This window comes from Nyctibius grandis, chromosome 8 (genome assembly GCF_013368605.1).
Source record: "Nyctibius grandis isolate bNycGra1 chromosome 8, bNycGra1.pri, whole genome shotgun sequence".
Classification (NCBI taxonomy): Eukaryota; Metazoa; Chordata; class Aves; order Nyctibiiformes; family Nyctibiidae; genus Nyctibius; species Nyctibius grandis.
The window spans coordinates 46,646,277-46,670,917 of NC_090665.1; the positions used below are offsets into that span (position 1 = coordinate 46,646,277).

Sequence of the window (24,641 nt, forward strand, 5' to 3'; positions counted from 1 at the left end):
CTTTAAATGTTAGAATGCTATTAATAGAAAAGCAGTGCTTAAAGAAAGACTTGCCATAATTGTTTAATTTTTCTTAAAAAAAGAAAACCTTTGGAGGAATGTAACGAAGAGTCTACATCTTGGAACATTGTATTCTTCATAAAATTTACATCTTCTTGATTGCAGTGCGAGTTACCATTAGCATTTCCTAATTTCCACGTCCCACCTGTTCTCATTGTGAAACTAAACACACTCATGAGGAAGAAGAAAGTGATTTGAAGTGCAATTCATGCCTTATTCACATGACTTACTGACTGCAATCTCTTTTGTTTCCCCAGCACCGATAGCTGCAGGAACAGGCCCTAATTTCTCCCTCTCAGATTTGGAAAGTTCTTCATACTACAGCATGAGCCCAGGAGCAATGAGGAGGTCTTTACCTAGCACATCCTCTACCAGGTAATTTAATCTCTGCCTACTACCAGGTTACTTGGAAACCCAGGCCAGCATCATTACTCATCTGGGAAAGTAACCATTAAATTCTTTGACAAGCTGTTTGGGGGCCTCAAATGTGGAGCTGTTTCAGATTCACAGAGCTGAATGTTCAACTGGATTGCTGTGAAAGTTCTTCTTATATGTAGAAGCTTCTAAGAAAAACTACTGCATTGACTTGTGTTGGAGTTGCACTTGGGGCAGAAGAGAATTTGGAGCATATTGAGATGTGGCAGTTTGTCCTAGCAGGAAAGTCTTCAGATAGACTTATATGCATTCTTTATCGTAAAGAAGCGTTATCTGTGAGACTAACATTGTTTTAGGACGATGGCCTATAGTGTATTTTAGTTTTCATATAGCATTTAGAAATTTGTGACTCAGCCTTGGAAAACTGAACTGTTAATGCAGATGACTACCCAGTCTGATTTTGACTTTGGCTTAGATGCCAACTATCAAACAAGGATATTTTTTATTTTTCACCTTTCACTTTAACCATCCGTGAGATTAGATTTATAAACAAGCCCAGTCACTCTAGTAGTCTTGAACACTATTAAGGAACCAGACTGATTTTTTTTTTCCCCACAGCCAAAACAGATCACTTATTTCAAAGACATGACAAGAAAGTCTAACTTCAGCCCACGGTTCTTTTACGTTTTTATCTCAGTCTGCAATGCCACCAGCTTTGCAGTAAGCAAGTACACATGTAAAAAGTCTCTATGGTTTGAATATAGCTGTTGTTTTTATTTTTAAAGAAGAAAACTTTAGAGAGAGGCTCTTAGCAATGACTTCTTACAGTTTGCAGTGATTGGAAGAACATTCTACATCTTGAGAGTGCACATTATGAAGCTTGGTGACTACAATTCCCATTACACATCAATTATAAACTTTGTGCTCTTTCTTTTGTGTGTATAAACTGCGTACCCTACAGTGCTCATCATTAGCACCATTCTCAGGTAGAATTTACTTGTGACTCCAGAAGCAAAAAAGTGAGGTTATTAATGTTACTTAAGAGCTCAGTTGTTGCTCTTCTATTCTTCTGCAAATAGCTACCACTGATAAGGAGCTAATTATAAACAGCATGGGTAGTTAATAACTTGGTAATATGTTTGTTTTCCTCTCATTAGGCTGTTCCCAGTCAGAAAAAAAAATATTCCTTAAATACACAGACTCAGCAGAATTATTAGGTGGTAATTATATTGTATGCACACAATTTCCCCTATTGACACATAACAATTCTCTAAATTAAGGAATGGCCAAACCTGCATTCCACGCATACCGCAAGACTTATTCTTCCTGTTTCTCACAAACTGATTTTGCATACCCGCCAGCTCCTACCTGTGCAGAACTTCGGGCAGGGTGCTGCGGAGAGGCTGCAGCTTTTAAACCAATAGAAATTGCAGTGGAATATTTTATGTCAGTTAAATATGTTCCCTCTACACAGAGGAGCCTGTTCTTGAACGCCTTAAGTCTTAATAGAATACAGATCTGGTGAAAAAACTGAGCTGACCCAGCCTTGGAAAAGTACTTAGAAGAGAAATTCTTGGTAACATCCCCACGCAGTCTGTACAACTCATTATGGAAAATAGAGCCAAGCTGAGTGTCTTTGGCTTTGGGATCTTCTCCCTGCAGAACTACTGGACTCTGAGTCAGTGGCCACCAGAGACCACTGAAAGGGCTCTTCTGTCTCCTGTGCCTTTGGTGAGGGAGATGTGATATCACAAGGGAATCCTTGAGTACTGACACTGGCCAGAGATACCTGTTGGGGGCTTTTTATGCTTGGTGGCATACAGTTGCAGAGTAAAATGCTTGTACTTGTAGGATAACGTGAACATTTGAACCAAGAATGGATTCTTCCATCATTTACTTGTCTACACTGCTTCTTATGGGACTGAAGTCTGGATTAATTTCATGGCTATGGTTAAAAGATTGAAGACATAAGTTTGAACTGATAAACAATTTGTCTTTCCAAATAAGCTGCGGAAAAATCTGACAGTTAAAATAAGTCTTGGGTGTCATTACCATATGCATTCAAATTGCAAAAATCACGCAATGCAAATTAAAATCTTGCCTTTTTATTGACCTGTGTGTGCTTTGAAAAATGTCTTATTTTTGTATCTGTAAAAGCCTAAATGTTGAACTATCTTCTAGTTAAACTAACACATGTTTAGGGGTTCAGTCTGGACTCTGTGAGACGTTGATTTGTATCTCACTGAAGCTTAGTCATTGGCAACGAAGCAAATCAGAAACGAAAAGTGGATGCTGGGAGGTTGAGTGGGCAGGATGGCTGTGCAGGACTCATACCTTCCCCTCCTCAGGGCCCTACAGCTGTTAGAGTTTCCATAACCAAGTTAGCCTCAAGCAGGGCTAGCAAGATACGTCCCAACAGAAGTGCCTTTGTTCCTTCCCATACATATAGCATTTGTTATGTGTTTTTACATTCTCAGCTCTACAAAACGTCTCAAGTCTGTGGAGGATGAGATGGACAGTCCTGGTGAGGAGCCGTTTTATACAAGCCAAGGGCGCTCTCCAGGAAGTGGCAGCCAGTCAAGTGGATGGCATGAAGTGGAGCCAGGTAAGCCATGGCTTTCAGGAGCCCCAGAACATGATCTCGGTTGCTCTGTTTTGTTATCAGAATACACTGAATGCTGTATAGAAAGGTGGTCAATCCTAAACATCTTGTAACTTCTTCTGAGGTCAGTCTTAATGAAAATATTGTAGTGGTTTTATTGCCTCTGCAGCTGTGAATGTTTCTGTAGTGTGTCACTTCTGTATTTTGGCCAAATATCTGAAGTATTTAAATCACGCAGCAGAAGATAGGCAGTCTTTTTCTGTCAAAACGTCCAGATTCAACTCTGGGGTAGCGGTGACAATGGCTTAGCAAAAAGCAGTACCTGTCTGGGCTGTGCCTTGCAGTTACACTGTTTAAATAAATATCCCTAAACTTATATAAAGTAGAAGGACTTTTCAAGCATTATACAACACTTGAGCTCACTTAGTAATGACTTTTAAGAGACGTACAGAAGGAGTTGTTTTATTAATCTGCAATACTATGAAGTGTGATTGGAGGCTTCATATCCAAATAGGTATCACTGGGCGTTACACTTCATAAGGTTTAGGAAGCAGCTCTTCTGCCTCTTCTCAGTTAATTTTTGTGTGTGATCTTTCTCATTGGTCATCTTTTGGGTTATGTTATGTTACATACTTAACTGTCCATTGATCACTTATCCTGAGATCATCTGGGTGCTTAATACTATCGGAAATATTTTTCTAGGTCAGTGCTATATGTATAGGTGAAGTTAATGCTTACAGCTAAATAATCAAGTATTTATTGCCAATAAAAGTAACAGAAGTCTTATTTGTTAGACGAAGGCAATTAGTGCTTTCATCTTCAGCCTCCCAGTGTTTGAGAAGGCCCTCTAAACAGCCCAAAGGATCTTTCGCAATATGTATTTTTTTTCTTTCTTGTTTGTTTGGGTTTAAAATAGTATGGTTTTGGTTTGTTTTGAAACAACACATGCTTGTCCAGGGCACTGTGTATAATGAACTGTACAGCACAGAAAAGTAAATTCAACCTGAACAGCATTAAAATCAGTTCTGTGGGCACTTGGCCAGCCACCTATATCCTTTATCATGTAGGAAACATACCCACAGCTTTCTCTGGAGACCCTGTCAAACAGCTGTCCTTTACAGCATGCCCAGAAAGTCACCAAATTTGGGCTATTCCAGACTGGGAGGGGACTGATTCCCGTGCCTGGGAGCCCTTGGAGGATCCCCTGCCAGCTGCCCTCTCTCCTCTAATGAGGAGGAGCCAGCTTGTGGGCCCTTATTGACTGCAGATGTGGCACTTTGGCAGGAGGAGAGGGTGGACCTGCAGGCAGACAAGTGCCAGGCTCCCTGTGGGTGCCTTGCCGCCGCCATCCCCAGGGCTCTGGTGTTTTCAGTGAGGTGCCCTGCTCAGTAGACATGAGGGGCTGTTTCCTCCATCAGCTCCAGGCTCCAGATGATGTAAGGCAGAGCTTCACCTTGTACTATACTGGTCTGCTCATGGAGCGGCAAAAACACAAACAAAAGCTCAGCGCCCATTGAAAGAGAGAGATCACAACCTCCTCTGCAGACACAGATGGCTAAACGCTGACTGGGTCACTGCTTCTACATCATTGTCAGACTGGGGGCTGACTCCCCCCAAGCTTTGGGGTACTCTTTGTTAATGACAAATGTTCTCCATTTGTGCAACAGCCAGAGGTTGGCTATTAATTTTGCTGTCCCTTCTGGTGGTTTTCCCCACACGTGGTTATCACCTCTGTCTCATCCAAGTCCTGGCTAGGTGGTGGCACTGAGCTGCTGGGGTGCACAAGAGAAGTACCTAAAGCCTTAGACCTCCAAAGAACCTCTGCCACTCTTGGCACCACTGGGTGCCCATCATGAAGAAGCACAACTGACCACGTCAAACTTCTTGAGGTGCTTAGAGAGGCAAGAACAAGTCAGAGAAGAGAGGGTTCTTCCTTCCTCATGACCTTCCTCACTTACTGCAGAAGAATCCCAGATTCTGCTTAGTCTTGCCTGTAAAATGGCAGAAAATCACCTTGCAACATCAGGGACTCGAGCCAGGTACCAACTAGATACAGCTCGGATTCACCAAGCTATCTATCACTGTCACAGCTGTGAAGAAAAAGAGCTTTATCCTGCCTGCGTGGGATGCACTTTCGAACCATCTTTATGCTATATCCACGCAGCCCCACCCCAATGCTTCTGCCGTGGCTTTCCAGCAGCCTCTCCTCTGAATTCATTGCCTCATCTTCTCTGTAAAACAGGGTCACTGCAAGAGCACGGCTGGCAGAGAGGTTACCTAAGGAGCCACAGCTCATCAGTGGTGAAGGACAAAACAGTATTGAAGTGTCTTTTCGTGCCAGTGTGACACTGGCACGAGGTGCTCCCGCTGAGGGACACATTCTGCTGTGGGGCTGTGCACAGTGCCCTGCCTTACCTCTGAAACCACGCGTGGCTCTGATATTAACGTCTGGCCCTTTGTATTTGGCATGGGTGCTTTATCTCCAGAAGTGTAAAATGTTTTATGAGTCTTCAGTGGGGCATCTGCCTAGAAAATATATTGGTCATCTGAAAGGCGTACAAATGATGTTAACGTCCTGTATTACCCGGTGGCTTGCCGCAGCATTCCTCTCTGAGAGGGGAGCTTTGGAGCCTGGACCTGTTTCAGATCCATCCTTTCTGATGTCTCTCCTGTCCAGAAAAAGGCCTTGCCATCTATTTAATCTACAGTCAAAATGATGGCACGGTTTTAACATACAATAATCTCTGAGCTTCACTGGTTTGTTTTTTTCTCAGTGAAATTCACAGTAGACGTTGAAAGACTAAAACCATCTTTTTGTTTGACTTGGCATTTCTTCCCTGTGGTTCATTTTATCCTGCATGGGATAATGCAGGTATCAACAGTGCAGAATGATGCTGGTTCGGAAGGCAGGCTGAAGTTTTATCCTGTGCTGGCAGAGCAGCGTAAGCCAGGTTTCCAAACTCCATAATTAAACCCTGTCCTTTGGGTTACTGGCCAAACAGCGTGAGGAGGAAATCAGACCAAGGAGAGGAAGCTTAGACTTGTCTGTGGGATGGCTGTTCTGGCTGGGAAGGAAAGTTCAGCGAGGAGCCAGCAGCCAGCCTCCCAGCCCAGTAGGATCCACACCAAAGATAATAATATATCCTTTGGCTTTATTGCCTTTGAGTAGATTGCTTCCTCGCAGGAGATTTAGATTTATGCAGAGATAGCTTCTTGGCCTATATGCCTTGACAGGTTTATGGGAGCGAGAGGATGAATATTCTGTCTCTGTGTGTTGCATTTGCTTAATTCTGAGGTGTGCACATGAGAAAAAGTGGGGACTCCAATGCAGGAGCAGGTGTGAAGCGCCCGTGTGTTTATGCACATGTAGAGACAGAGGGAAGTGCTCGTGGCACAGAGACTATGAGAGGGTTGTAGCAAAAGGTGTTGCCTGGGACAGCGCAGGGAAATTAGGTCTGCGTGAGAGGGCGGTTGGAGAAATGTCGCGCTTGAAAGAGCGCACAATGTAGAAGAGAAAGGGAGAACAAGAAGACCAATTTTAGACCATACAGAAGGGAAAAAGTATATAGGGGAAATTTTAAAAAGAACAAATGCCAGGAAAACAAAGATTTGACTTCCTAGAAAGGAAATACGAAATGGAATATGTGATCTCCTCTTCGAGAGAGAGAGCACTCCAGGCAGAGGGTTATTTACCGCCAGCCGTGACTAGTTGCTGTACATCTGTCTCCATTTTTTTCTCTTGAACAAATTCCCTTTTTGGATACTTTCTTCCTGCTTTGCTTCCCTGTGATTGCCCCTGTAAGTGGTCTTTGGAGGGCAGGCTGTATACTCAGAACATATGTGCAAACTGGCAGGAGAACAGAAGAGGACAAAACCACTCTGTGTGCTATTTAGATTAGGCAGTGGATGCTTCCCCTGTGCCTACTCTTGGGGTCTCCGCTGCGTGCAGAATACAGGCTGCACCTATTGTCCATCCACAGGCCTTCCTCTGCGCTTTTACATCCCAGGGCTCGGAGCACCCTGACATCTGTCTCACGTGGAGGCTTTGCTGGGCGTAGATCCTCCATGCTTCACCCACCAGCAGCATGACCTTTCCATGCCTGGCGTTTCAGACCCATAGTAATGAGGAGAGGACTCAGCCTTGTGTTTTTCACATCTAGATACTTCTTGCAAGGAAGGATATAGCGCTCTCCTTATACATCAGATGTGACAGCTGAAGCAAAAACCAACATTAATTCCATGTTCCTTGTGCTGTACTCCTTGAGTCTTGCATCCATTTACCTGCACTCGAAAGCTCCCGGGGAGCTCTCAGGCCTAAAAAGACTGGAGTCTGCCAGAAAAGATGAATTTCCTTTCACAACAGGAAGGCTTAGGAAGTAAAACAAAGCAGACATGTAGTAAATTACTTCTGCTTTTCAAATACCTTTTGCGGTATCCTCCTTACCATTACTTTATCTCAGCACTTTCGGTACATAACTCTTGTTAACTGAGGAGAAGGGCAAGAGAGGATAAAGATGATGTTAGTAAGAAAATAAGGCAACATCAGACTGGCTTTGAACTCATGTACAAAGCTGGCCCGTGTTCAGTTCTGTGGCAGCGCTGCTGGTAACGGGGGTAAGCCATAATTACAGGTATAAGTTTTTTAATTCCATAATAAGAGAACACTGAGTTAATGTATATCAGTATTCCACTTATGTATTTTTTTAATGCATTCCCTTGATTCAGGCCAGAAGTACTGTTCAGATTGTGCTCTGTCAGTCATTTTGCAGTGTAGCATATGGACGGTATTTGCCCATTTTACTTCCATTATATTTCTGCAGCGTTGCATGGAAAAAATGTTTAAGATGCAAATTCAGAGTATCCTGTTAGTTTCTTTACTTAGATCTTCCTGGTACTTTTATTTGCACAAGTTAGTTTGGTCCCTAGAGGACAGTAATCCAGGACAGGTACATGTTTGCCCTCCTTGCGCTTCTTGAGGTAGCTGAAGGGACAACTAGCTCTGCTTCAGCTGTGGTCTTGACCAACTTAAAGCGCTGCACCCGTTTGCAAAATGGGTAGAGCTCTGTGGTTCTTCCACTGAAAGATTGATGGGGCTTTTCATAGCGTGGTCATCCACCTTCCCTCGCCCCAGCTCCACCCCAGCTGTTCTGCTGCTGGTAACGCTGTTCTAGGCTCTTGTGTGTCTTCACCTTGAAAACCTCAGGAACCAGATGAGACTTTCAGCACAGAAACCTTAAGGAATTAGTAATAACGCTTGCACTGCACGACTGAAGGACATATTTACAGTTCCAGGGGCTCATGAAGTTGATAATATTATATGAACCTGCAGCAAGCTAGCGAGCTCCCTGTTAGACTGCTGGACACGTCTTTGGTAGTAAAGATGCTATTAAAGTCAGCCTCATGATTGCTCACTACACCACTCAGGCTAGTGCTGCTCGTTCTCATGCCACCATCTATGGGACTGTCAGAAAATAATTTCTGAGCAATTTCTGTGCAGCTGAGGAGCTGAGATCCTATTTTGGAATATTTCACTTGCAGTGACAGTGACCCCTAACTTAATGGTACTGTGTCTCTCCCCGTTGGTGGTTATGGAACAACCACATGCAGGCAACCAGTCCAAACTTGTTTCAATAACCCTTTTCTTAAATCTGGCATCGGCTTTCTTCTTAGCAAATCCTCAGCACGCAAGAAAACTTCTTCTCCATATTTACTAAGAAACTTTTATTTATGCCTTACGCATGAGAAAGACTCATTCAAGCATAGATCAGATGACCACAAAAGTTTGTTTTCAAAGTCTGTTCAGAATTATATCTTGGAAATGCTAGAGAAAGTGGTACAAGGGAAATCCTAGACTGTGTTCTTTATGCATTCTTTATGCCCTAAATACAGTTGTTGCCTGGCACTACCTAGAAGATAAAATATCTATAGCATGTCCCAGCATCAGTGATGCAGAGTACATCTGATCTGTCCTCAGGCAAAAGGTCTATGGGCTCATCAAAAGACTTGACGCCACACACTAACTCAGAGCTCAGAGAAGTTTCCAATGATTGTGCTACATTACTGCCAATGATTCAAGGGACTGACTGCAGCAAATATGATGAAAAACATGAGAACCATGTATTATACAAAATAAGGAATAGAAAAATAATCCTTTTTACTGGGAAAACATTCAACTTCAGACATGGAGTATTCAATACCAAATAATTCTCTGGCACTACTTTTCAGTAGTGGGCAGTTTTCACTGGATCATAACTAGACACAGGAATTTCGTGATCTTTATTAATTTCCTTAAGCTGAACTGTTTGGATAATCATAGACCTATTTAAGAAAGACAAAAACAAGGGAACATCTCTTTCCTTAGACCAGAGGAGGTCTACATCCAGGATCTCTGCCAATTATATTTACTCAGTATTTCCCAGATGTGACATTGTCTTGCTCTTCAGTTCTCACTGTGTAAAGAACAGTCAGACAGCACACTCACATCGCCATTAAGATTGTACCTGCCTTGTGCAGCAGCTTCATTACATCCCTTGACACATTTATCAGCAGGCACCAGTGCCATTTTTTCCTCCATTGAACTTAATATCTTAAGACAGTGGGAACATTTCACAACCAGACAAACCTCCAGCCCACGGCATAGTTTGGCTCTTCGAATAGGAGGTCAGAAACAGATCGTGTTTCTCTGGTGGGCAGAACATTTTGGTTTACAACAGAGAGAATTTCATCAGGGTGATCTGTGCCGTTAAGCTGAAGAGATACCGTGAGCGATGTGGCAGACAGAACCTGTTGCCTCCCAGGTTCATGCGAACTTCCACTGTTCATTTTCTCTGAAGAACTTTTTCTGAGCTTTGTCAGACTGCATACTGTGAGCAGGTCTCCTGCTCCTCTTCATCCCATTTCCCCGTTCCCATTCAGACACGTGCTTCTTCGCGTCTCCAAGGCTTTATACACAGTTGCCCACATTTCTCCCCACTCTTACAGAGTCTCCCAGCATCCTTGTTCTGCCACAGCCGAGAAGCAGAGCATGCTTGGGCCTGTGCTACCTTTCATATTTCTATTACTGCTACATGGAATTAAACACAGCCCCATGTGCATGCTGCCACCTAAAAAGTTGGTTTCAAGTGAACAGGTAGATGCCCGAAGCCAAGCGTACGGTGGGAGCATACTTCAGGGAACTACAGCTACTGCAGAATACAGAGCTTTTCTTAAATGTCTTTTTGCTTTCGTAGAGTCCATGTGTTCCCTTATCCCTGCTCTCTGCATTACAGTATCCCATCAAAACACAAGCTGCCCAGTGGTTTTCAAGAACGTAAGATTTTTCTTTTCTTCTAAGAGCAATAACACTTATCAACTTTTACTGAAATACCATATCAGCTCCTTGTCACTGGCAGTCTACAGTTCCTGCCACTAAAAGTTTAATGCATTTACAGGAGCACTTAGGCATCAAGACTTTGATATCACAATCTGTTAGTCACAGGTGCTACATGATAGGTTTGTGTTAGCACATTATAGATCTTTTATCAGATACTGCACAAAATGTGTGTGTTTCTCTGCCAGGCAATCAGAATCAGACTGCTGCATAGTTGATGAGTTACTCACCAGTGTAAGTTGTTGTTTATTTTGAACAGAACTTTTCCAGAACTGCACCTTAATGGATAACTTTTAAACTCTAATTGGTCAAGGCCAGCAAAGATCAAGAACTTAATGTGAGCCAGGAAAAATGCAGCAGGTCAATAGTGGTGCTTTGAGCACTGTCAGTCTTTGCAGTAGCATTCATCAAGTCAGATGATTAACACTACGCATTTGCTATAACAGACATAGTCATTTTGACAGCAAATTACCCCAGGATCAATAGCTCGGCTTTTCTTTGGCGATTCACGTAGTAGCATGAGACCTGTGACAACATGCCACGCTGCTGGCATTACTGTCTCGAATTCATGGAAGGAAGTTAGAGGTGGGGAAAGAACTACTGATTGAAAAGTCAGTTCAGTTTGAAGAATCCTAGATGTGTTCACACCTCTCAAAGGCTCCTGTTTTTCTAGGAACTGGACAGCACAACAAACTCGGCCCTGAGATTCAGTTTAAACTATACTTTCCATATTTAATAAAATTAATAATCCCATGCAAGTGTTAGAGCACATGCCTCAGCTTTGCTGTAATCCCCTGAGGAAAACATCCCTTCAGTATGGTCCCGGAGAAATCAGTCAGTCAATGTTGTGGCTCCACTTCTTGCATCTAATTCCAGATGTCAGGAAACGCATCATTTAAAGACGGGTATGGAGCTGTAGGAGTTCTGAGTTTAAAAATGCAGAAAATGTTTCACTTCAGATATCAGATTAAAGCTGTGTTTTCGACTGGCCTGGTGCTAGCATCATCCATACCTACTATTTTCACTGACTTTAATGACCAAGTTAAAAGCAGATCTTCTGTGTGCTGGGACAGCCATTAGACCTCCTGAGCTATTTCTGGCCCCATACACATCACCTGAATAATTTTTCAGATTGATAGGAGAGATTTAGTGCCTGGAAAACTGTTCCCTGAGAAAGGTTGGAACAATGCTTCCCGATGACAACGGGATTTCTGGGATGGGAGTGCTGTATCGGTAGTCCGTTGACCTAACGTTCTTCAGACGTCCTTGCTGGCTGAGCCGTATTCTGCCACCCATTCTGTTTGACATATATACGTAACACAAAGAGAGGAATATGGTCATGCTTCACTTTTGACACCGAGTGAAAACTGTAAGCTTCCTTGGTGTTCGGACAAAAGCACTTTCTACATCTTCTCAGAGGTGAGCTCCGAAGGACAGAAGCACCCTCTGAATATGGCTGTGCATTTCTTGCTGATTTGGAGTCTGTCAAACATGAATCTTTGTGAGCTCCAGACGGGTCTCCTCTGATGCAGTTATCCTTGAAGAACATCTGATAGTACAGCATGGGACTGTTTAATTGCAAAATGGGATTAAACACTTTGAAAGTATTGTACCTGTCTTCCAAAAGTTGAAGTAGTTTTCTTGTTTGCTTCTGGGACCAATTCAGGATGTTGACTTGGATCTATAAACTCTTCTATAGATTAGATCTTGGTTAGGAAATGGACTGCATTCCTTTCATGTGCTGTCTTAGCAGTTGAGATCAGCAGACTTGCTTTTTCTAATGTGTTTGGGAAGCAGAAGCAATATTTTATCTCCTGTGGTATGCTGCTGCTACAGAAATGTTCAGGCTTATTAATTCTTCAGGACACAGGAAAAGTCTTCATCACCTGTGTCGGTAGTCATGGGAAAGGACCCACTGCAAAGACTGCATTGAACTCTTGTTTTTCTGGAAGCAGCTGGAAAATATTAGCTGTCTTCAGAGCCAATATACAGTACATATTGAGAGCCAGTAAATGACGCATATTATTGCAAATTCCTGTGCATTTCTGCATTGTATAAAACAGATAACTAAAATACTCACCTAGCCACATCAGTTCCCCAAGGGATGCGCATTTCGAAGTAGAGGACAAACCAAAATCACAGAACAGAACATGAATTAGCCAACTAGAATGGCAAAATGGTTGAAACAAATCGTTTTAGGATCACTGAGTAAGGACCATGACCTCCTTTTGCATCAGTCAAGGCAACTGTGAAACTTTGTGAAAGAAACTCACCACAAAACAGATGCTGGGCTATCTTAGGTAAATAAATTACCAAAAAATAATAATAAAAAACTCCCCTACACATTTTACAAAGCACAGCTGTGTAAATATTGCATGAGACAGGAGAGAGGGGGAGAGATGTAACATACACCCTTTTTTATGCAGAAGTTCTGCTCTCAGCACTGTTTATTAACATTCCCAGTACAACCATCACTCCACTGCACAGCACACAGTGCGGCTACTGTACTCTGTGCACACGTTTTGATCTTTGCTTTAGAGGAGAAAACAGGCTTTATTTTAAAGGAAACACTTTCACCCAAAATGTGCAATGAGAGGTGTTAGGGGACACAGAGAAGATGGTACAGGAATGGGAGCAGGAAGGAAACTGTATTACGTCTCTTTTTTTCCATTTCCTTTCCCACACTGTGACTGCTACACTGACTCTAGATGTTCCCCTGGTTCTGCACAAAGCGAGGAGCGATCCTGAGATCTTAATTTCATTGAGCTGGATACCTACTGCAATTTTGCTGTTTCTCAGCTGCCAGGTACAGCACATTGCAGCCTACAAAAACAGTGGATCTGCCCAAAGAGAGGAAAAACTGTCTCTTCTCAGCTAGACTGCAGGCTCACCTAGCCCAGCATGCTGACTCTGACAAGAGCTGGTAGTGGACACTTAAGGGAAGGATCCAGCGGCAGGACAGGCATCCAGTGATGCTTTTCAGAGTACAGCCTCACGGATTTTGGCAGCAAACAGCTTGGTTTCATGAGCCAGAGGCTCTGTTTGCATCTTTGTGTTTGATGGCCTTCAGTGGACTTTTCTTTCGGAGACGTGCTCGGATGTTTTAACCCAGTCTTTATTTTAGCCTCCACAACATCCCATGGCAGCGAGTTCCAGTTTTATTCGATGCTGTGTAAGGAAGAACCACTTCTTTTGTCCGTTACCTGATCATTTTGCTTGATGCTTCATAGTGGTTTTTTTTTACTGCCAGAGGTAGTGAATAAATCATTCCCTGGTTACTTTCTTTCGAGTTAAGTGCTGCCCCAACACTTTGACCGCAGCAGTCAGTGTGCATAGGAAAGCAGAGAAATCTGTCTAGCAGCCTGTTAGCTCAGGTAACAATTTGGCTGAGTGGCTGCAGAGCCATCCTATACCTCCAGGAATGTATATGTGCTGTGATAGCAGCTGTGTTGTTCACCCAAAGTGGGTAGTCTGTAACCTTGACCCAGAAGCCATATGGCATGAATGCAGTGCTACCCCATCAAGCCGAGCCCTGCTGGAGGGACTCTAATAAGGCCACTGCAGCCTAACTAAGGGATGCTGTTTAAGTATTCAATTTTCTTTAATTTTCCAGCTCCACAAAAACTTAAAATTCAGCATTCAGCAGTGCCCTCATCTAGTGTGTATACTGGCTACAGTTTTATTCTGATGTCACTGGTGTCTTGCTCAGGGGAGAGCAGGTAATCTGTAGCATCCTCCACCTCTGCTTGCCCACACCACTCTTGCACAGCCCGCAGCCCCAGTGAGATCATCCTTTCTGCTATTCTCTTAACATCAATGGTCGCTGCTATTTTTAGTGTGATATACACCAAAAAGCATAACATAAGAGATCCTGTTGCTAAAACTAGCTGGAAAATTATAGGCTGTTTTACTGTTTTGTGCATAGTCTTCATTTGCCTCGCTGGGATTTGCGTGCAGATCTTCGAACCCCCAAAAGCCAACAGTGTGATGGCACCTGCAGTCCTCATGTCCAAGAGCAGTACTCTTGAAAAGAATGGGACTATTTTATATCAGCAAGGGCTGGAGACAAAGCCTTGGGTTCTACCTATAGAAAGGAAATACATCTTAGTTTAAAAGCAAGGATTTACAGTCAATGAGATTTGAAAAATATAAACATATGGATTGTCTTTCTTTGTACTTAGCGTAACGTCCCGTTTTATTACAGCAGCCCACGTTTGTCTCCAGGAGTATTATCTGTGATGCAGTACGCTAATGCACTACCTTGCTCCGAACAGGAGAAAGCACTTTGGATGTAGTCCAGGTTTAACCATGTCGTAGGGCTTGCCTTTACTGAAATAACGACATAATGACAAATGAAAGTAAAGCATCATCCTGACTCTTCCTCTGAACTTGGCCAGTCCAAGGTGTGAGGTGCATCTTTGAAGCAAAGGGTCTTTCCCGTGTGTTTCATGACTCCTCTGCCTCGCTCTGCCCTTTCAGGCCTTACAACTTGCATCTCTGCAATTCCTTGAGTGAAAACCGCTTGACCACACCTAATCTAAACGTGCTGTGCAAGGAGCTGCTGCTGACTGTCAAAGTGAAGTTCAACATCTGACGGCAAAATGATTCCTGAAAAGAGTCCTGGCATCCAGGTGGAATTGCAAATTCTGGCCATTTGGAGATCTTAAAAATTGAAAGATCCCCAAAACAGCTGGATTTCTTATGCAAATCCCTAGCCAAATGGGAACTTGTATTAAATAAATTGCTTGCCCTCTGTTAAAAAATTGTCACCTAGAAACCCAATAATGTGGGAGGAGCAGGTTTTAAGAGGGCAAAGCAGTCTTACAAACAGCCTTTCTCCTGTGTCCTGAGAACTGTTGTGCTATTGCCATTTTACAGTGCTTTTTTCTTTACTTTTGCAGGATTTTTCTCTTTAACATTATGTGGAAAACCCTGAACAAAAACTGGCACTTAATTCAGAGTAAACAGTGGCAGTGACTGAATAGAAACCTGATGTCAAATATACAACCACTCTGGGAAAGTGAAAATCCCTTGCTTTCTCCTCTCTTCCAGTTGTTGCTTTCTTAAGTGTATTATTCATAAAATTAGCGATTTAAAAATGCATAGAAACATTATTTTTTATATTCATAGCGTCACTTTAAAAAAAATGGTTAAAAATCGATTTGCTGGCCTCTTGGGGAAATGCTGTAATGTTTTTGGCTGTCTCCTCCTTTCTGCTGCCAGCTAGAAGTACCATCTGGCTTGTTTAGGGCCCTTTTCCATATCAGGTGCTTCCAAAATTCTCCCCAACCAGAGGATTGTTTCATTGGGTTGCTTTGCCTGCTGAGGCATGTGTCCTGGGCTGGGAATCCTCCTGCTTCTGTTCCCTGCCATCTTGCTGACGGTGGTGTGTGTATGTTTGGGCACAGATCTTGCTGCCTCTCTCCCGAGGACATTTGCATCATTGTCAGCTGCACATATTAAATTGATATGCAGGGCTCAGAAACACGTATCCCGTCTTTTGTCCCTTTGTTTGTGCAATTGTTGTGGTTTTAATTCTTCTTTGACACCTGGAATATCACAAAGCTGCTGATAATCTGTTGGCTACTAAGGGAAATGACATTGATAGAAGGATAATGTGTGTCAGACTTATATCTAGATAATTGCAGACACATCCCGAACCCACGCAGCTCAGGGAATGAACATCCTAAATCCATTATGAATTTGGAGAGTCCTATGTGGCAGTTGGCTGCGGTGTCATCGTCTCACTGCAAGAGTCACTTGCAAGGGATTTTAAAAGACAATTTTGGTTAATTCTGCATTGCTGTGTTGAGTTATGCCTAGTACCAGTCAGTTTTGGTACGTTCTTGCTGCCATTTCGTGGCAGTGTGAGGAGCTGTGACAAAATGGGGTTGGTGTCCCAACTCCTCACTGAAGGAAGCTTCCCATGGGCCTTCTCCTGCACAGGCGCAGGACACCAGGAAGATGAGAACTGATGCACTGTACGTGGCACCAGTTGATGGTGACACCTCCTCCTCCTCAGGATTCTTTGTTTTTCAAATTTGCTGTTTTACTTAGAAATAGAAATCTACCCCTCAAAGGATTTATGAATAGATATGAAGTATTGTAGCTGCTAAGTATAGACTTTTGATGCAATCGTATGGGAAGATGGAGCATGTTTTGAAATAGATACTGCCGTAAGCTGTCTTGTCCTATTTCTACAATGATCTGTGCCATCCACTGCTGACTTTTCCTGTCCATCCATTAAAAAGTGAATTATGAAGAGTGCTGAGACAAACAGATAGTAGTTTAACCTTGTTAGTAAATATCAGGTAGCTGATATATACTGCTAGAATGCTACATCACAGTCTTTCTCTTCAATATAGGTTTATGAAATTATCTTGTTACTATATAAACTGCCTTCGCTGTGTACATTCTTCCAGAGGTTTATTGTTCTTTGTATGTTGGCACAATAGCATGACTCTGAAGAGTCAGTTCACGATGCGGTGAATTTTAAAGACTTGGGAGGTGGCCATATCTATTTTTCAGCAAAAGAATGACAGCTTTTTTTTTTTCTTAAGGTATTAAAAGTTTCAAAAGATGTGAAATGAAAAAGAAATAATAACTAAAGACTGGATGAGAAGTAGTGCCTCAGAGTACTGACTTTGTTTGCTTGTTTCCCCCCAAATCTTAATATTTTAAGTACAAGTTAATATTTTAAATCGAATAAACCTGTTTTGTGAACTAGTAAGATACTTGAACTATATCACACATTATTCATTTATTTTTGTGTGAGTGCAATAAAAATTTTACAAGCTGTAATCTTGTTCTTTTAATAGAGAGAAAACTATGCAGAATATGTTGCTTAGAGTATTAGATAAGCTACAGTGTGTTAATCAAATATTTTCGTGATATGAGGGCAGTTGAGAAAACAGTACAATTTTTGCTAATGGCACTGGTAAGTAAACGGATCTATCATTACATTGTCATGAAAAGTGACATTGAGCAGAAACACCCTGCCAATCCCTAGAAGATAAGTATTTAATGTAATTAGACAGACACTGTCTCCTTTGTTGAACGTAGCATTAATCACCCAGAGAAGTCCAACTTTATATGAAATGGCTTTTTCTGATATGTCTTTGTATTAGAAAGCTTCTTACATGGTTTTGTCACGATGATATATTTGAAGAAATGACTGCTAGAGCTATACGGTTTTCCTCATGACATACCTTGCTGTTCTGTGTTCCATAATATTATTTTTTTTTTATTTAGCAATGTTACATTATATAGCCGTGACTTGTTTCTAAGCCTAGAAACCTACACGCGTTTGGAGCTGAACCTCTTTGAAACAGTTAATTCAGCTTATGAAATATAAAAGAAACACAAATAGCTTCCATTATGTTCTTCAATTCCTCCTATGTGCTGTTAGCACAGGTTCATTGTTATGGCCTGAGCAAAATGTTTCTTGCCTCAACTGCTAGTTCATAACACTACACATAAAAAGAACTTATTTCTATGAAAATCTCATTGTTAAATTGATGAAAAATGTTGCCCCCTTCCAGAATTCATTGGCACTACATTTTCATTTTTTTTTTTCCTCCTCTGTTGCTTGTGATTTGTACTGTGAAATGCTGTCTGGTTATGAACTGGTATCAGCTTGAATCAGTGCACAGCTGTGTCTTCCCACCTTCTCAGTGGTGCAGAGGGCTTTGAAGGGAAAGAATAGGGTTTAGTCAGAGATGACAGTGGACTTCCCCGAGTAACAGGTGGAGGTCAAGTCGGTTTATTTGTTGGGATGAACAGAGTGCAGAGATGAAAAATCTTTGCCATAATAAGGTTTAGGAAGAAAATGCTGACTAGTCTAAGCTTTGATTCCAGCTGACAGATCCTTTTCTAGTGTTCATTACTTGATTTCACAGTTCAGGCAATTTTAAGAGGCTTAAAATTATATTTCTGCTCTCCTCTATAAAACTTTTCGATCACTTTCTAATTTTTGCTTTAAGTAAAGTTATAGGAACTCCCTAATATATCAAACCTGCCTTTAGACTCTTACAAAGTCAAGATGCCATCAAAAAAATGTAAGGATAAGCTTTTTTTTTTAGAGCCCTACTTTTACTGATTCTTTTTATAAATTAAATCAAAATCTCACATGTAGGCACCGATTCGATTAGAAAATTAAAACTTCAGGAAAAACTCCCCTGAAAAGTGGAGATAAAATAAGCATGATGCTTAAGAAGTCACTGTTCCTGTCTGGGCATATAGGATTTTTATGTTACTGGTCGCAGCCTTAACGAGGCTACGCCACCCCAGCGTGCTCAGTTTCAATCACCGCGTGCCGGTGAGCCGTGCTCCGTCCTGAAAGGGGGTCACAGCAAGACCCAGGGAATCAGAGCAGAACGTCCTGACGTCGTGTGGCAGTGCTGGGGCTGCGATGGCCTGTCAGCATCGTCTCATATCAATGCAGCATCACAAAGGGATCTCAGAGGGCTGAGCTGCGAGGGGGCGAGTCTCTCCTAGGTCAGCCTCCTGCCCTTCCCCTGTGCCAGCTGCTGGGAGGGGAAGGCATGCGTTTCTCCTTTCCCACCCTTTATCTTCCACCACCACCACCTGCTTCCTACCTGCTGGAGTGGGCAGAATTGGAGTATCTTTAGCCATTTGCTAAAAACCTTCCCCCTCAGACTTTCTATTACTTCTGCATTCATTCTTTGCAGGAAGAGGAAACTCACTGGTCAAACCCTTGGACACCAGAATAGTTGCATGCAGTTTCCCAGGGAGCCAGATAGCTCTAAAGCTTCCCAGTGAGTGACAGTTTCTCTCTTCTATTCTTCTGAAACATGTGTTTTACACATATACTGAAAAATGTTAATATCAATTTACAGCCAGATTCTTGCTTTTTTTTAAAAAAAAAAAGTATGAAATCTCCCAAAGTATATACACTTAGAGCACCTCAGCACACATGTCATTTTTTACGTAGGAAAAAGTGTTGGATGCTCTCATACACATAACATCATTGGGCTTGAAAGCTGTTAGCTCATGCAGAGTTAGTGGCAAGAACGCCGGACTTGCCAGCACCAAACTGTGAAACCTTTTTTGTGTGACGAGTAGAAATCTCATGGGGGTAGAAATCCAAAAAAGGGGAGGAGGGGGGTGTAAATCTGTGCATTTGGATTCGAGTACCTTCAATACCATGATACCAACTTTGTCCTAGAAGTCCTTGAATCACAAATCATTGGAGGCTGGGAGAGTATTTTGGAGAATTATCACTGTATGCTTTCCCTGGGCTTTTACTCTTTTCTAGGCATCCATTAGTTACCACTGCCAGAGAGACGATACTGGGCTAGGTGGATCCCTGTAATCTGATTTGGCATGGCTATTTTTCTGTGTTCCTAAGCTCATGAGATCAAGTTATGTAGGATTATTTCATAATGCCAGAGCAGCAGTTTCTGAGGTTCGACAAAGCTATCTAGCAAAGTGTCTAATAAAAGAAAAATCCTGTCCCATACTGTAGCTTTCTTGGTCCAGTGAAGCAGCATCCTCATGCATACCAATCTTGTAAAGTTGCTTCTGATAGCTCCCTCTGTCCCTTCATTTTTGTAAGCTAAAGTGCCATTTTCCTTCTTACAGCTTAATTGAGCCTAAATGCACCCATTTGCTGCAATGTGGTATTTTGGTAATTTTACTATTTGCTCGTAAGTTTTCCCTTAAGCAAACTGAAAGCTTCCCCTTTATCACTTCCCTGGGCCAAGATTTCACACAGTATCCTGCTTGCTACAAAATATGATAGTGTTCTCTCTCACCTTGTTTCTTTTTTCTTCTTTTACTTTCTTTTATAAAATTAGGATATCTAAGAAACCCCGAACACCGCGGAGCACTACATGGTGGGTGTGCTTATTCAAACAATGCCAATGCTCTTGTTCTCGGTGCATAGACATTTTGTGTTGGTTGGGGGGGATGTACCAGGTGTCCCTCTCGTGTGGGTTCTCTGGTGTCTAGTAAGGAGAGAGCACTGTGCCGGAGTGACAGCACTGGAGGGAGCACTTACATGGTACCTCTGCCCTTCCCATGCCTGTTTCCATGAACCTTGCAGGGACTTTTTCCCTGCGAGCCCTCTGCCTCTCTGTCAGATGTTTTTAAGTTGCTCAGCAGACGAGAGAGGTGTTGGGCAGATCACACGAGCAGACCTGCAGGCGCCATGGTCATACACAGCTCCTCTGGAAATGATGCCAAAGCCAAACTGCCGTGCTCTGCCTTCTCTGCGATGGGAACATTTTATTTTTTCCAGGGGGATTCTTTGTTCCTCCCAGAATCCTAAAGCCATTGGGAATGCAGAAAAACGAGGCTGATTTCACCTATCTGATATCACCTGCCTGAGAGCTGATCTGTTGGGAAGCAGTTTAGGGCTCTGCTGCCCAGGAGCTGCCGGTGGCAGGTCCGCAGTGCCATTCTCCCCAGCGTACCACTGGCAACGGACACTTCCCAGTAAAAGAACACAGCAGCTGTAGGTCGGCTACAAATTATTTTTTGTGTTACAGAGAAATGAGATGACTGTTGAGTCCTGTGACTGTCAAAGCTGGGCAGTCATATGGTAAAAATACCAAGAACCACTGGATAGCAATACATAACAGCTCCATGAGTACACTCTTGACCTGTCAAATTACAAATCCATTTCAGTTTGGTACGATGCACATGAATTCAGTTTGCAACTCTTTCTTTCTTTGGAATAATGTATAAACTCTTCACCTCAAATTGTGCAGAAATCAGGTGACTTTTACAGTACATGGTAAATTACCTGAGCTATTTTCAATCCTGACCACAGCTCTTTTATTAATTAAAGCATATGTTCAATGGCAGTCTATACTGATTAAGTCTTCAAAACCAATATTAACACCAAACTTAGTCTTGTCATCATAAAAGTCATTTAAAAACATTACCATGCAGTAACTGAGGTCACAGGTCAAAAAAATCTGCATATTTACCCATCTCCATCTCATGCCTTTGGCGTTTAGCAGCCATCATTGTTATATATAGCCTGGATAGCCAATGATCTTTTGATGACATGCAAATAATGAGCAAATGATTTTTGAGAAAATAAAAAAAAACCCACAGAAAATTTGACTCCATCCTCTTCGGTTACTAAAATTCCCTTTAGTATCACTTGCAATTTAGCATCCATATGCATCTCAGGAAGATATAGTTGAAACATAAATCTATTCTGGGTCTTTTACTTGCAAAAATATCATACCTCAGCTATAATCATATGCAAAGACTTTTTAGAGGGCTTTGTAAATGCCATCCAAATTTATGATGGCATTTTTTGCCTTACAGCTATAGATGTTCCATCCCCAAAGCACCCACATAAAGGTATATTCTCCTATGGATGGCTGCAGTTTGTCCCTGCTGCTATATCTAATCTGCCAAGTATGCTGAAAAACTCTCAAACAACATTTGAAATGAAACAAATGTAGTCATGAATTTTAGATGAGATGTCGAAAGACGTCATTAGAAATTTTTTTTTTATTCTTATTACAATATATATTTATACAATGCAAAATGATACTGAAACTAACATTAAATCAAAGGGAAAATTGAACTTGTCTTGCTGTGTATTACGCTTCTCATTAAAGTTTTTAAATATAAAACTCAATTTTGGTAATATGATGAGTACTAGTTTATTAGTTATTGAAAGAACCACTCAGGTGAGAAAGCAGGAATGAAGGCTATCTTAAGAGATCTAAAACAATCCAGATGATGCTGTAAACATAGATACAAATAGGCAAGGTAATACACTCTATAGGAACATTGCACAAAACAATTTAAGGCAGATTTTAATGGGGTAGGGGTTTAAAATAACGGTGAATATTGTAGCGCTGTTTTAAAATTCTGTAGGCAAGATTTTCCGTCAGTATAAACTGATATTTCTCCTTTGTAAATGGAGCAGCGCTCATTTACAAAGAAGAAATATCAACCTTCTTTTTCCTAAATGACATCAGAATTTTGATTCTAACTTGAGTTATCATTTTTGGCTAAAAATTGCTGAGGAGTCCAAAACCATTTAAAACCTGAAGCCATTGAATCCATTTAATGTGCCTCTGGCACCTCTCTCTCTCTCAGTCCTTTTTGAACATTCTGGTCCTCATTTTAATCAATCTCTTTTTATTAAGTTCTTTGGCTCATTTACTCGTACGTGCATTTGCTTTATTTTATTTGGAACATTTCTTTTGTAGTGTCTTGAAAAAGAGTTGTGACATTTCTTTTGGATGGCTTCTTAAGTATCTGGCAGTCACCTATGATACGATGTTGATGGGTACGGATAGATTAGCTCTGTTTTCCTGATGATCTGTCAGATGTCGAGTTCTGAGGAAACTGGTTGTGTGTGTTGGTGATGCATATGCAGTAGTTTGATAAGTGAATAGAGGGGGAGCTTTCATTTTTCTTCTGTAAAATCACTGTTTATTAAGCTGGATTTAGTCTCGTGAGCGAGGTACTCACTGGCAGGTAGTTAATCAGTGATCATGGTAACTCAGGATGTGACCAGAGCAGCAAGTATCCATTCAGAACATAGAAACTAAAGAGCACTTCATTAGGTTGAGTGAATTTCCATCTGCCTTGTATTTTGTGTACACTAGAGCAACTAATACAGTAAACTGATGGATGGCAGTTAGGGTGATCATATCTCAGCTGATGACACATAAAGTTTGCTCAGCACAAGTAGAACAGACTTACTGTGACTGACAGTAAGTCAGTCACAGTAATTTCAAGAAGCTTGAAATTAAGAATTCCCTATAAAAAAAAAAAAAGCAGCTGATCAGCATTTCTGTTGTTACTGATTTCAGTGAAATTGCTGGAATAATTTGCACAGAAGGATGAAAATTCCTTGAAAAATTCTTCCCATATACCAGTTTTTTCTTCAACAGACAGCTTGTTTTTCTACATCATCTATTTGTTCTGCATGTTGTTGAGTTCATGGTCCACCTGGTAACATCTGAGCTTCCGTGATTCCTTTTTATAGTGTCCCTTGAGAATGAAGATGGAAACCATATTTCATTCATAGCTTTTGTTACGAAATCTCCATTAAGAGTCTAGTGGCAGAGAGCTACTGGGAGTATTGGGGTAATTATCCAAAAGTCGTCTTTGGAGATGAATATTAGCTGGTCTACTGATGTGGCTAACTTGATACGGAGTTACTGTTCAAAAGGTGTGCAGTCGGAATCGTGTTAGTCATTAATGAAGTGAAATTGGATGGATACACAGATATAGATACAGATACAGCTATAGATTTGGAGAGAAGGGGAATTGCTCTCCTCTTACACTGCTGTGACTCCATTCACTCCATCAAAGTTAATCCCAGTTTCAGTACCTCTGTTAGTAAGGTGCATAGGTATATGGAAAATAGGTTTATCGATATTTATTTGTTCTGGGAAGGATTTGTGCATTCAATTCTCATGCATCATTTTCTGGTCCATTTAACTATGTATCAGCCTCATACATGAAAATTTGAAGATCTTTAGCTGTACTCAAGGAAGACTCTTATGTGGTGCGTTTCTAGTACTGGCAAACATAAGGAGGTAGAGGAATTAAAACCATCACAATGCTCCAGTGCCCCTTAGAAGATGAGGAACATGAAGTATTCCTGTGCATTCACTGATTAAACTTGGGCTGGAGGTTTGCGAAGTGCAGAGTTTTGGAAAGTCTTACTGCGGGACTTCAACATCCGTGCAATGGCTCCAGTAACCAGAGTCTCTCAAGGACAAGGATCCCATTTACGCTTGCATTATGCATTGAGCAGAAGGGTGTGATGCATGATGTGGAATGAACAAAATAACTTGTGTGTTTAGGGAAATGCCAAATTAATGAAAATTCAGAAAGCTCTAATGTTGAAAAGGCACACAGATTCCTTGATAGAAATATAATGCTGCTAACAGTTTCAAGATTATTGTTGTCTGAATTTTCTGCTTATTGTGTACTGCAATTAAAATTCTTTTCAACTGAAAAACCAATGTCAAATTAATATTTCCTTTTGGAAAAAAATACGAAAGTACACATCTTGTTCCGTTTAGCACCATCATGGTCTTTGATCTGGTTCCCTCTGTCCAGGGAAAAAAAAGGATTCATGTTAATGGGAGCAGGCTAAGACCATATATGTTTGGCATACATATACTTACAGAATCACGTGAACGCAAGTACAGTAAGCTGAAGTAACACACCCACTCAGACTTCCATCTGTGTTTTATGCCATAAATCCCTTTATTTTCTTTT

At 41.6% G+C, this 24,641-nt stretch overlaps 1 protein-coding gene across 12 annotated transcripts in view; it reads left to right on the forward strand.

Moving 5' to 3' along the window:
• Positions 1–24,641, forward strand: part of NFIA (nuclear factor I A) — a 255,532-nt gene that overhangs the window by 172,987 nt on the left and 57,904 nt on the right. For 5 of the 12 annotated variants that reach the window (XM_068406921.1, XM_068406923.1, XM_068406922.1 and 2 more), the window contains 4 exons: positions 318–435; positions 2,913–3,040; positions 19,097–19,183; positions 20,225–20,263. In XM_068406921.1, coding sequence (XP_068263022.1) covers positions 318–435; positions 2,913–3,040; positions 19,097–19,183; positions 20,225–20,263 — 372 coding nt within the window. The remainder of the gene's footprint in view (positions 1–317; positions 436–2,912; positions 3,041–19,096; positions 19,184–20,224; positions 20,264–24,641) is intronic. The other 7 variants (XM_068406927.1, XM_068406929.1, XM_068406931.1 and 4 more) reach the window with 2 other exon arrangements.